This window comes from Canis lupus, chromosome 15 (assembly GCF_011100685.1).
Source record: "Canis lupus familiaris isolate Mischka breed German Shepherd chromosome 15, alternate assembly UU_Cfam_GSD_1.0, whole genome shotgun sequence".
Classification (NCBI taxonomy): Eukaryota; Metazoa; Chordata; class Mammalia; order Carnivora; family Canidae; genus Canis; species Canis lupus.
The window spans coordinates 30,776,493-30,788,971 of NC_049236.1; the positions used below are offsets into that span (position 1 = coordinate 30,776,493).

A 12,479-nucleotide genomic window follows, 5' to 3' on the forward strand; every position below is an offset into this window, starting at 1 on the left:
GCAATCATTTTCTCTTTCACATTTCACCTACGTCGGGTCACAATTTTCCTCTCCAACTCCTGATATTATTAGCTCATTCAACAGATGTCTCACCCCTACAACACATAAGGCATTGTTGGAGGGGCGGGGAAAGTCCTAAGTAACAAAATACGCAAAATCTCTAACCAGGGAGCTTGCATTCAGATGAAGAAGAGGCAAACAAGTCAATAACAGGCAAACATCTCATTTTAAATTGTGCTAATAGACATGAAAGATAAGTCAGGAAGTCATAAAGAGAATTTTGTGTGGGGGTGGAATACTTAATTTAGATGAGTTATTAGTAGTATTTTAAGTAGAGGGATGAAGGACAAGAAGGAGCCAGCCAAGCAGAGTGAAAATGAAGAGCACTTCAGACCAAGGGGACAACCAGGACTCTCCAAAGCCCTTTTCTTCCACACTTCCTCTGCAACTCGTTCAGTGGCCACACCCTGCATCTTGTAATCAGCAGAACCTGAACATTCTCAGATCATGAACTGAAAGCCAGCATCCTGACGACCAGTACTCCTTACAGCAGAGTCAAGTTACTTCTATCTTGGGCAGAACTCCAATCTGTTGACCTATATTCTCTCCTGAGGCTCTCTCATTGTCTTTATTTCTCTCTCCAACTTATAATCACTCTCTTACACATATATTCAATCCCTTGGCCCTCCCTCTTTCCTTCAAATTTCCCCAGCCAAGTCCCAATCACTCTGCCTTTTTTTGGGACCATATCTGTACCAGTGAAAAGGGCTAGATCCACCCCCAAACAGGCTGGAAACACTGTAAATTCAGAACCACTCATTTCACATGGATCTTCTACACTGCCCAGCAGTGCTTAGTTCTGCGACAGTCCCCTCCCCGCTCTCCTAATGACGCAGAGCCTGATGTGGAGCTCAATCTCACGGCCCTGGGATCATGACCTGAACCAAAATCAAGAGTCAGGTGCTTAACTGACTGAGCCACCCAGGCCCCCACCCCCACCCCCTTAATGACTATCTAGTATCTTCTCCTCTCAATTCAACAATTCTACTCCACCCTGGACCTTGGCTTTCGTGATACTCTACTGTCATGGTTTTTCTCCTATCTTTCTGATTATTCCTTCTTAGATTCTTTTGCCATTTCTTCTTCTGGTCTAGAGGTTGGAGATCTTTAGGACTCAGACTTGGGTCATTGCCCTCATTGTTCTACGTTCTTCCCAGGTGATCTCAAATATTCCCATTACTGCTAAAAATCAAAAACAAATGGAGGCCAGCCTTGAAAATTCCCTGAGCAGACAAAACCTATTTAGTCATACAAACAAAGATTAATTTAGCTTATTTTGTAAAACTAACTTGACCTGGGTCATTTCTTGCTTATGTCTCTGGAAATCATAAGCAAAACTTGAACTGTTTCCCAAGGTTAACTGCTGACCAATACCCTATCATTTAAGAAAATTCTAATATTACAAGCAATCAGCGTGAAGAATAAAGTCACTGCTCTCTTACTACAAAAGCTACTTTATAATGTACCTCTGAGCCTCATTCCATGTTTTGAGTATTCTCAGTTTGCAAACTGTCTTTATGGTATACACACAACAAACTTTTACTAATTTCTATTTCAGAGATTGCTTGGTTTTACTTGTTATTTCTGAATTTTTGACAACTTTAAATACCATCTGTATGCTAACAACTCCCAAATTTCTCTTTCCCAGAGTACTGCCCTAATTTGAAGGCCACCATCTTAATTTGAACCACCATCATCTCCTGTTGTTGTTACTAAAATAGCTCCTAACTGATTTCTCTACTAATATAGTTCAGTATCCACATAATAGCCACAATGATCTTTTTGAGGTATAAATCAGACCATGCCATTCCCTTACTTAAAATCCTTCAACAACTTTTTACAACTTTCAGAACCAAATTCCTAAAATATGGCCTCTTAAGTTTCCTGTGGCTGCCATAGTAAGTTGCCACAAACTGGGAGGCTCAAAGCAAAGGAAATTTTCTTGTACAGTGCTGAAGACCAGAAGTACAAAATCAAGGTGCTGGCAAGAATCTCTCTAAGTTCTAAAGGAGATCCCAGTCCTTGCCTCTTCCAATGTCTGATGCCTCCAGAAGATCTCTGGCTCATGGCTGCATGACTCCAATCCCTGCCTCTGGCTTCACACAGCCTTCTTCTCTTATCTCCTCTGTGTGTCTCTCATAAGATCGCTTGTCATTGGATTCAAGGCTCACCAAGATAATCCAGGATGATCTCTTTTGAAGATATTTAACTTAATTACATCTGGAAAGGACTCTTCCCCCCCCCCCCCCCCCAACAAGGTCACATTTACAGGTTTCAGGGACATAAACTTATCTTTTAAAGCACCACCATTTGACCTAGTCTAACCTCCAAGACCTTCCCCAAACTGCCTCCGCCTTCCCGTGGAAACTCAATTCCCAAAGCTACAGACTCTATCTCTTCTGGTCTTTTTTTTTTTTTTTTTTTAAGTAATTTTTTCTGAAAATTTTTTACATACATAATATATAAAATATATATGTATATATATAAACACACACTATATACTTTTTTTTTTCATTTTTCTCCTTATACAATTGATAATCACTCTCCACAACTGTAATCTCTACACCCATCTCTAGGGCTTAAACTCGCAACCCTGAGATGAAGAGTTGCATGCTCTTCTGTCCGAATGAGCCAGCCAGGTGCCTCTGGCCTTCTATTTCCTTGATCAAGGACAAGTTCTTCCCCACCCTTTGTCTTTGCATATGCTATTCTCTCTCTAGTCTTTGCCTCGCTAACTCCTTCTTCAGGCCTTGAGCTAAATTGAACTCCCACAGAGGAGTGTTCCTTGATCCCAAAAACATATGTCACCACTGTTATTCTTCAAAGAACTCTTTCTTTTCTTTACAGTGTGTTCACCTTTTCCTGTTTCCAGTTGTACCTGCACGATTTGTGTGTTTACTAATTAATATTTGTCTCTCTCATTGGACTGTGAATTCCATCTGAAGAAGCATATGTGTTTTGTTCACTTCTGAATGTATACCCAAGGCATAAAGCAGCATCTGGCACACAGCAGCATTAACTAAATAAAGAAGTACTAAATAAATAGAGTACCTCCCATTTCCCCCTTTGAACAAGATTAGATACATGCAAACAAGAGAGTTAGAATAGTAACCAGAGAGCCAAGGACACCCCCTGGCCTGCAGTAGACAACTCTACCAGGCCAACCTGAGAAAGTGACTGAGCTTGGCACAAAAGGAAAAGTAGTGTCTGATTATTAGCAATTTGTAAGGACTTGTCTACTCTTCAGTTCTACACAATTCACAAACTCATTTCACCTTTTATAATAATTCCTACTTCCTGTTCAAAAGGATTGACTGAAGTTTTTCCTTAATTTTAGGAAAAAATTCCAATAAAAACTGATTTCCACTTACAGCTATAATTCAATTTATTACCCAAAGTTGCACAACGAGGGATGCCTGGTGGCTCAGTGGTTGAACATCTGCCTTCAGCTCAGGGTGTGATCCTGGAGTCCCAAGGTCGAGTCCCACATCAGGCTCCTTGCATGGAACCTGCTCCTCCCTCTGCCTGTGTCTCTGCCTCTCTCTCTCTCTCTCTCTGTCTCTTATAAATAAATAAACAAAATATTTTTTAAAAAAATCAAAGTTGTACAATCATTGTCATTATCTAATTCCAGAACATTCTCATCACATCCCCACCTGCCCAAAGAAAAATCCCCATCCTCATTAGCAACAATTCTCTGGTCCTCCCTCCCCCAACCCCTGGCAAACACTATGTACTGTCTCTATGATTTTCCCAGTCATTTTTTACTTTCATGAAACTGAAACAGAGATAAAATGATTTGCACAGGATTGCCATCACTTAGTAAGAGAGCAAGATTATAACATATGTATTTATAGTAATTTTTTAAACTATATATAAAACAAAAGATCAGTAAAAGTAACATTGAGCTCAAGTACGTGGCTGTAAGACATCTGACGTCTTAGCATAGTGATTCCCCACTGCGCACTCAGAAGAGAAATTCCCAGGCAGCGTCTCAGGCTGCGGAGATGCAGGGGTATAGGGCAGTGGGCAGAATCACTAAGGAGGAGGAGAGACGTGACTGGTGGACAGGAAAGGCACTTGGGATGGGGTGATGCAGAGAGGAGGTTAAGGGAAATGTGAGGCTATGTGCTTTACAGAAAAGACATATTTCTTTTTAGCCTAAGGTTTTGAAATTGGTGTTACTGTGCCCAGGTGCTCACTTGTTTCCCCAGTGGGTCCCAGAGCCCTGGGGGATCATTTCCTGTTTGTTTATAAATAGTTAATGCATGCATTAATAGTGCTAACACCACTTCAGAATACTTGGTTAATGACACCTTGCAAAATAATGCAGGAACTTTGACTTTTTAATATTCTGTCCATATTTTCAAACAAGCAAAATAATTACAAACTTAACTCACCTCTGTTACCATCAACAAATGTGCACAATAGAAACAATGACCCCACAGACTAAAATCATTAGAATCCATTTGCAAAAATAATTAGCCACACATTTTATTTTATGTCTTAATCAATATTGCAAAAACCATTAACAAAGGGAGAAAAGAGGATGGAAACTGCTCATCATACAGGAAAAAAAATTCATTGTTCAAAAGAGATTAATCTGAACCCCAACATTTTTTGTGCTCTTTTAAAAATATGATTAAAACAGCAATTTAAAGGGACAAACAAGTCAACACTAAATATTTTATTAATTAAAACTGAGATCCTAAAACCACTAAGACTATACAACTTAAAAAATAACTTCTTGACTTCAACCTGGAAAAGTCTGATTTGCCAACATAAAATGAATATGCAGGAACCTACCCCCGGGAGAGTAAACAGATCTTCTTTTACAAACAAGTTATTCTGAGTTACAGAGATCCTGCAGATGACTAGGTTACCATTTGTTTAAAAGAGGACTGCTAGAAATGCCGATTTAGACAATCTACTCATAAAACTGGACACTAAATGACAGTGACCATTTAAAATGGAAACCTCTTGTCTACCAAATATCGTACTGAAACTGTTATTAGTATGTAAAGTAACTTAAAAGGTCAACTCTTAATTGTCTACAGCAAAAGAGAACTTTGGTACCAATAAACTGGAACTAGGGAATTCAAAATAAATTTTGTTTGCAATTTGACCGTGTGTTTTTGAAATTAAATCGGAAATGTCTATAGATGAAAATATGGAAGTCTCTTTCTTCTGCTACCTACACTATCAGGAGAAAAGAACAACCAGACACTTTCAAGTTATTGATATACATAAGACACTTTCCAAAAATTCCTTCCAAAAACATTAATAGGTCACGTCCTGCAATTTAGGCAATAGGTAAACAATCAAGTACTTTACTTTTCAATGACCCCTTAATTTTTTGACAGAAGCAGCAAGATATTGGAATAAAATAATTCCAATAAGTAGTTTCAGAACACATCAATTTTAGTTTTTTCTGTTTGATAGGGGGCTAACAAGAACAAAAAAAAAATAAACAAAAAGAGAATGGGTCATTTAAATTAAAAAGTAGACTGGGCAAGAGGAAGAGGGTGGGTTTAGGAGAACAACTGCTGTCAACCATTTTTGCAACATTCAGAGTATTATTATAAGTCCTTCTTAAATTACACCCATAGCCATGTATGTTGCACATGAAATTTGGACAATTCTTTGATAAACTTTAAGGGTGCTAAATAACTTAATGAAAGTTATTAACGCACTTTCATTTTAAGAAGCAAAAGAGAAATAAAATATTCAAGATACACAGCACTTTTACTTTTTGAAATTAAATTCACATTTTGCCAAGCTTCTTCCCTCCAGTCATCATGTACACACTGAAAAAACTTTACTTATGAATACTGTGGGTTAATTCTCTATGGACTATGCATTTTTCATAAATCTGGACCAAAGCAAACTAATTGAGATTTAATCCTAAACTCAGCCTGTGATTTCTGGATATGGCATTGAAATAATACTAGTAAACATACTTTTTTTCCTTTAAAAAAAAAGTATACTTACTTATCGGATAATTTGTTTTGGAAAATATTCATATTCTTAGGCCAAAAGATTACTTTTAGAGTTTGAAAGGGTAAAGATAAAAACAAAATTGGTTCAACAACTGTCAAAATAAAATGAATACAAACACTGACCACAACTTTCCACTTAATTCAAACTAAACCACTTCAGTTGAGCTCAGCTCACTTAATTTTTGTTTAGAGATTTACTCATTCGAAAGAAAGAGAGAGAGAGAGAGAGAGAGAGTGTGTGGGGAGGGGCAGAGGGAAGGAGAGGATCTCATGTGGGAGCCCCCCTTAGCACAGAGCCCACAGATGTGGGGCTCGATCCCATGACTCCAGAGATCATGACCTGAGCTAAAATCAAGAGCCGGACCCTTAACCAACTGAGCCACCCAGGTGCCCTTCAGCTCACTTCATTTTAAAACTCCCTCTTTTCCAGCTTCATAACTGGACTGAAAGTTGCTCCACATTATTGGTGTTAAAAGTGAGGACATAAAAAGTGTTATAAAGACTGCAAGATTGATTGTAATATGTAATCACAACATTTCAGAGCTGGAAGGGATCTCTGAGATCTAATCCAGCACCCACGTTTTACAGATGAGAAAACTAAAACCCAAACAGAGTCTTTTGGTCAAATGACAGGACCAAAATCATGAAAGGACCACGGCTGAGCTATTCATTCATTCATTGATTCATTCATCATTCATTCATGCACCCACTTTCTGAAAGCTGCCTGAAAACAGGCTGCAAGGCAGCATTATTCACCAGTGCCCAGGCAGTCTTTCTCCTTGGTTTATGATAAATCCTTCCTCATCAGGAAGAATGACTCGAAGAATCCCCCACAGCCTTTGTAGCTTGGGGCCCACTTTCAGTTTCACACATTTCAGTAAACACAGTTGGGTTTAACTTCAGAGAGCCAACAACTGTGTTTACTTTAAACAATCAAGCATTAACAAAGGGAAGCACAATGTTGTGAATGAGTCCCTCTCCAGGACATTCATAACTTAAGGAAGTGCAACCAGAAAATGCCCGCCACACACAAAAAGAGTTCACAGAGAGGACAGCTTACAAATTCAGAGCAATATGAGGTATCAATACAGATCAGTGAAGTGTAATAGCTCACCGAGTGTGGAATGTAAATACAGCCCCGTTTCATTCAGATGCGGGTGTACTTTTTTCCGAGATGTCTGCATGTTAAAAAGACCTCCAAACTCACATTCGAATTAATGCCCTCTTCCAATGAAACATACATCTAAACTTTTTTCCTTAAGATCAACTTTCTTTGATTTCTCGTTGATTAAAGAAAAATTAAAATTAAAGAAATAACACCTAAAATGTAATGTGTTGGCTAAAAGAAATTCAAATCCTATATACAACCGAAACAGCAATAGCTCAAACCCCGCCATTTGCGAGTTTTGTTGTTAAAGGGATGGGCAAACAAACTTACTCGTCAACATAAATCATCCCTCATTCTGCTTAGACTTTTACATTCTTTAGTATCAAGTCTGGCGCTTAAATGTTTTGTGTATCTCAATTCACAGTCAACTTCTTTAAGGAGAAGAAACCATACTGACAAAGCTCTTAAATAAAACAACGTATGAGTAAGGCACTTTGAAATATTAAACAGCAGCTCTCTAGGCACCCACTTTCAGTCTTCTATACCAAAATGAAACACAGCTTTCACAGAGCTCTCGCAGATGACCAGTGAGTGATTTCTGATAAAATACAATCTTCACTGAGATTCTTTAAAGGCTCTTTGACTTTCTTGAAGCTATTGTCAGCTCAGAAAGAAAAGTGCTATTGTGCTCCTCTATTTCTCAAACTTCCAGATTTGATTTTTATCTAGAGCATCACAAGTTCTCATCTGAACATCAGATCGACCCTCAGGTGTCCGGAAGGCACTAAGACACAGCCCCGAGTGTGGATGAAAAATGGTCCCGTCTTCTCTAAAATGCCAAACGATGTTTGCTGGAACAGGGAACCCGTCTTTTGGACAATTTTGCATCCCTACGTGTTTTTTTTGCTCAGGAACCTCTGCACATAACTCTGTCACAGAGTTAAACCTTATCTCTTTGTTTGAAGTATATTCAAAGAATTGATTGCCTCCTTGACCGTGGCATCCAAACAGTGAAAGGTTGGCACCTGTCGGGTTGTTGTCGGGAGAATTATAATCTAAACACTCAGAAGAGATTCCCATACTGCGAATAGCTCCATGCCAGCCTGGCCTATCCTCTGGAACGTGTAAATTAGAAAATACGTTTTTCAAATACCAGTCAAAGCTCTTGCACTTCAGCCGATCTCGTAGTAATTTCCTTTCAGAAATATCACCATAAGCTTCTTTCCTCGCTGGGGGGTTTCGGTTGTAGAAATGCTCTTTGTACTCATCCATCCACACTTCCGCTGCCCGAGCAGTGTTCTGGAGGAAATTGGGCCGAGCATATGGTGCCCGCTTGGGGAACACATGGCCCACATGGGAACACGGGTGGATCTCCAATTTCCCGCCACACTGCCACACCCTAAAAGACAGCTCAAGGTTTTCACCTCCCCACACTTCCATTCCGGTGTCGTATGTTCCAAGGTACTGAAAATATTTCTTGCTGACGGCAAACAGTCCTCCAGCCATGGTGGGCGATCTGATGGGGTCAATTCTCGATTTCCGTCTGTCCCTCTCATGTTTGGGGACGGAATGCCATTGGAAGGTTAGGCGCCAGTCAAACCCACCAATCATGGGCTCCCCGGTCTGCATATAAAATTCAAAAGTATTCCAATCGATGGTGTCTATAACGGGACAAACGATTGCTGTTTCGTCTTCACTAATTCTTTCCAAGAGCGGTTCTAACCAGCCCGAGTTGCACTCGCAGTGACAATCCAGGAAAGTGAGGACGTCCCCAGTGGCGAAAGTGGCCCCGATGAGGCGGGCTCTCACCAGCCCCTCGCGCTTACTCGTTCTGATCAAGCGGACTCTGTCGAGGTCGCTGATGTACGTTTCCAGCTGCGTCTTCAAATAAGCTCGGTCGCTCAAGTCATCCACCAGGACGATCTCCTTCAAAAGGACTGCAGGGGAGGTCTCCAGGACACTGTGGATGGTGCGGAGCAGGGTCGACCAGGCTTCATTATAGAAGGCGATGATAACGGAGGTGGTGGGGAGGCTGCGATAGTCAAACGTCTTGGCTCTGCACTCGTACATTCGCTTATCCTCTATGTGGCGGTGCAGGGAAATCCTGTCACTGAGATAAATGTTAATGGCATATCTCTCAATAAGTTCTTCTTGCTGCTTCAGTTCACCCTCGCCGAGCTGCAGTTTGCTGGCCTTTCCCCACTCCCCGAGCGCGTGGGAGTCTGCCGGCGGCTTCTTGTACAGCGGCCGGGACAAGTCCTCTGCCTCTCGCCGGGGGTCTGCGAGCTGTCTGGGGCCCCGCTCCCGGGCGAGGTCGGCTGCGGGGGAGGCGTGGAAGGTGGAGGCCGAGAGCTCCACCACGATATAGGCCACGGAGAGAAGCGCCAGCAACAGGCAGCTTTTGCGCGCCCAGGTCCACCTCGCGGCCACCCGGACCCTCATGGCTACGGGCGCGGGCGCCGCCGGCAGGGGGGCTGCGGCCCGCGGAGGGGGCTCGGGCTCGGGCTCGGGCTCGGGGCTCCGGCAGGGGCGAGCCTCGGGGCGGCTGCCGGGGTCACCTGCCGCCGCTCGGGCCTCGGCGTCCGGCGCAGCCACAGCTTCTCTCTCCCCGCTTCCTCCCGCTCCGCTCACAACTTTTCACAAACTCTGCAGCCAACACCCCACCCTCCCCCCTCCCCCCTCCCCCCTCCCGGGCCGAGGACAAACCCCTCCCCTGCCCACTCACTCCTCCTGGTGGTTAGTCCGCGAAAGTCCTCGGAGTTTCGAGGGGAGGGGAGGGGACGGGACGGGACGGGACGGGACGGGACGGGGTAGGGGGGCAGAGGGGACGACGGGGTAGGGGAGCGGAGCGGAGGGGAGGGGGTCGGGAGGAGAACAGAGGAGCGGAGAGGAGCGGAGGGCAGGGGACGGGGTAGGGGAGCGGAGGGGAGGGGAGGGGGGCCGGGACCCACGGAGCGCGGGGCCCGCCCCTCCGGCCGCGCAGCACCTCCGCCGGGTCCCGGGGCGCCCCGCGGCGCAGCGTGGAGCGGCTCGTGGAGCATCTGCCCGCTCGCCGGCACCAGCAGCAGCAGAGAGGCCCAGAGCAGAACTCACCAAGCTGTTTGCCGCTGGGACTGAAGTCCACGGAGGTGATCGCAGCTTTGTGGCCCTTAAAATACCGCTCCAGGACCGGGTCCTCCTGGAAGGGGAGCGGGCGGGTTTGCGGGCGAGCCCGCGGGACAGGGGCGCCCCCCCCGGGACCCCGGGACCCCGGGACCCCGCTCCCCCCGGGCCGCCCCTCCCCTCCCCCCCGGGGACCCCCGAATGCGCGTTCCCGGGCCCGGGAGGCACAGCGCGCGGCCCGGCCCCGCTCGCGGCGGAAGCCCGCGGGCCGATTCTGACGCAGACGCTCCACGGGAAGCCTCGGAGAGTTCTGGGGGCCGCGGGGCGCGGCAGGGGGCGGCCGGGGCCCCGGGGGCGCGGGAGGAGCGCCGGGGACGAGGCCGGGGCTCGGGGCTCGGGGCCCGGGGCGCGGGGGCGGGAGACGCGGACACGGCCTCCGCCTCCCGCCAGGTGCGGGCGAGGCAGCCCCGCCGAGGCGCCCCCAGCCCCTCCTTACCGGGGCGGCGGCCATGGGAGGAGCGGTCGGCGCCGGGCTCCCGCCGGCGGGGGGCCTCGGGGGGAAGGGAGGGGACGGGGCAGGAGGGGGGACCGTGCGGCGCCCGGAACCGTGCGCCCGGAGCGGCGGCGCCTCCCGGTCACTACAACAACGGCGGCCCAGTCAAACCCCGCGCTCCAGGCGTGGCCAGCCGAGCCCCGAAGCGTGCCGGCGCGGGGCGGGGGGGGGAGCGGGCCCCCGCCGCGGGGCAGGCGGGACGCCAAGGGGGCAGGTGTGGCCGCGCACGGACGCCGCGGCTTAGGGACCCCCGCGCTTCGAGCCCGGCACGGGGGGAAGTCGAGCCGGGGCTGGAAACGCGGCCGCTTGAGAGGCTCCTGATCGATGCGCTCGGAGTTCTATTGCATGTTAAAGAGACAGCGCCCACCGGGTCGCAGGAGGTCTGCGCCGGCCCCAGGACGGAGGGACGGAGGGACCGAGGGCGGGCGGGCGGCCTGGTGGTCGCTGGTTCGCGCGCGGGGGCTGAGCCCCCGGAGGACACACCTGTATTCAGGTCGTCGCCACGTGGGCCACGAGGAGCGTCGCGATGTGAGTCACAGATGCTGGTGGACGGACGACGCCGTGACCGCCGCGGCCGCAGGGAGCCCCGCGGAGAAGCTCGAGCGGCCGCGAGGGCCCCGGGTCGACCCGATGGCGGCGGCCTCGAGGACGCGGGTCCGAGATCCCGGGGCCAGAGCTCGCGCCGCGGGGTGCGTCCCGGTCTCGGGCCTCCCTGAGCGCGGGCGGGACGGCGCGAAACCTACCGAGATACGCGTTACCGGCAGCAAAGGAAGCGAGGCGGCGGCGGCCCACGCCCGGGAGGGCAGGTGTGTCCCCGCCTGCGGCCAGGCCCTCCGGCCGCGGGCTCCGGCGCTCGTCGACACTGCACGTCGCAACCGCAAGCAGCCGGGAGGTGCCTTTGGGTCTCGGTCTCGGTTCAAGTCCAGGTTTGTGGACTGGCCGCCGGCGCGCTCCGAGGGCCCAGAGGCGCCTGTTGCGGCCTGTGCGGGACGAGCCGGGGCCGCGGGCGAGAGACGCCGACCCCACGCGGACGCGGACGCCGACGGCGCGGGCTCAGGGCCCCGCAGGCGCGTCCGGGCCTCCGCCGGGTGCGGGTGCGGGTGCGGGAGCGGGTGCGGGGACCGTCACTCTAGTCCAGGATCTGCCGTAGCCCGGCCGGCCCCTCCCAGCAGCCCATCAACGCGCTGCCGCGGGAATCTAAGCTGTGCTTGTTCCCAGGCTAGGTTTAGCTTAAAAACAAAAAACAAACAAACAAACACACATACTTAAAAACAGTTTTGGGGTGCTGGTTTGAATGTAAAATGTGGTAGCTTTGTGCACAGCAGTTTGGCACTTCCTCCAAAAGTTAACTCCTGGGTTTTGTTTTTAAGATTTTATTTATTTATGAGAGACGCAGAGAGAGAGAGAGAGAGAGAGAGAGGCAGAGACACAGGCAGAGCGAGAAGCAGGCTCCATGCGGGGAGCCCGACGCGGGACTCGATCCCAGGACTCCAGGATCACACCCTGGGCTGAAGGCGGACGCTCAACCGCTGAGCCACCGGGGATCCCACCTCCTGGGTTTATACAGGAAAGTATTGAAAGCAGAGACTAGGGGAATCCCTGGGGGGTTCAGCAGTTGAGTGCCTGCCTTCCAGGCAGGATCCCAGGGTCCCGGGAT

At 48.3% G+C, this 12,479-nt stretch overlaps 2 protein-coding genes across 8 annotated transcripts in view; one reads left to right on the plus strand and one right to left on the minus strand.

Annotated features, from left to right (window-relative positions):
• Positions 1–11,513, minus strand: part of POC1B (POC1 centriolar protein B) — a 94,860-nt gene extending 83,347 nt beyond the window's left edge. Inside the window, exons 1-2 of one of the 4 annotated variants that reach the window (XM_038558627.1) lie at positions 11,306–11,513; positions 10,261–10,345 (exon numbers count right to left, since the gene is read on the minus strand). Coding sequence is in view for 2 of the 4 variants with exons in the window: in XM_038558626.1 (XP_038414554.1) it covers positions 7,861–9,237 (1,377 nt within the window). In the remaining 2 variants the exon portion in view is untranslated. Of the gene's footprint in view, positions 1–4,388; positions 9,695–10,260; positions 10,361–10,765; positions 10,836–11,305 lie in introns of those variants that run through there. The other 3 variants (XM_038558625.1, XM_038558626.1, XR_005370466.1) reach the window with 3 other exon arrangements.
• The window catches only part of LOC119869410, a 40,121-nt gene continuing 37,780 nt past the window's right edge, over positions 10,139–12,479 (plus strand). For 2 of the 4 annotated variants that reach the window (XR_005370467.1, XM_038558629.1), the window contains exon 1: positions 11,030–11,748. Coding sequence is in view for 2 of the 4 variants with exons in the window: in XM_038558629.1 (XP_038414557.1) it covers positions 11,147–11,748 (602 nt within the window). In the remaining 2 variants the exon portion in view is untranslated. Of the gene's footprint in view, positions 10,296–11,029; positions 11,749–12,479 lie in introns of those variants that run through there. The other 2 variants (XR_005370469.1, XM_038558630.1) reach the window with 2 other exon arrangements.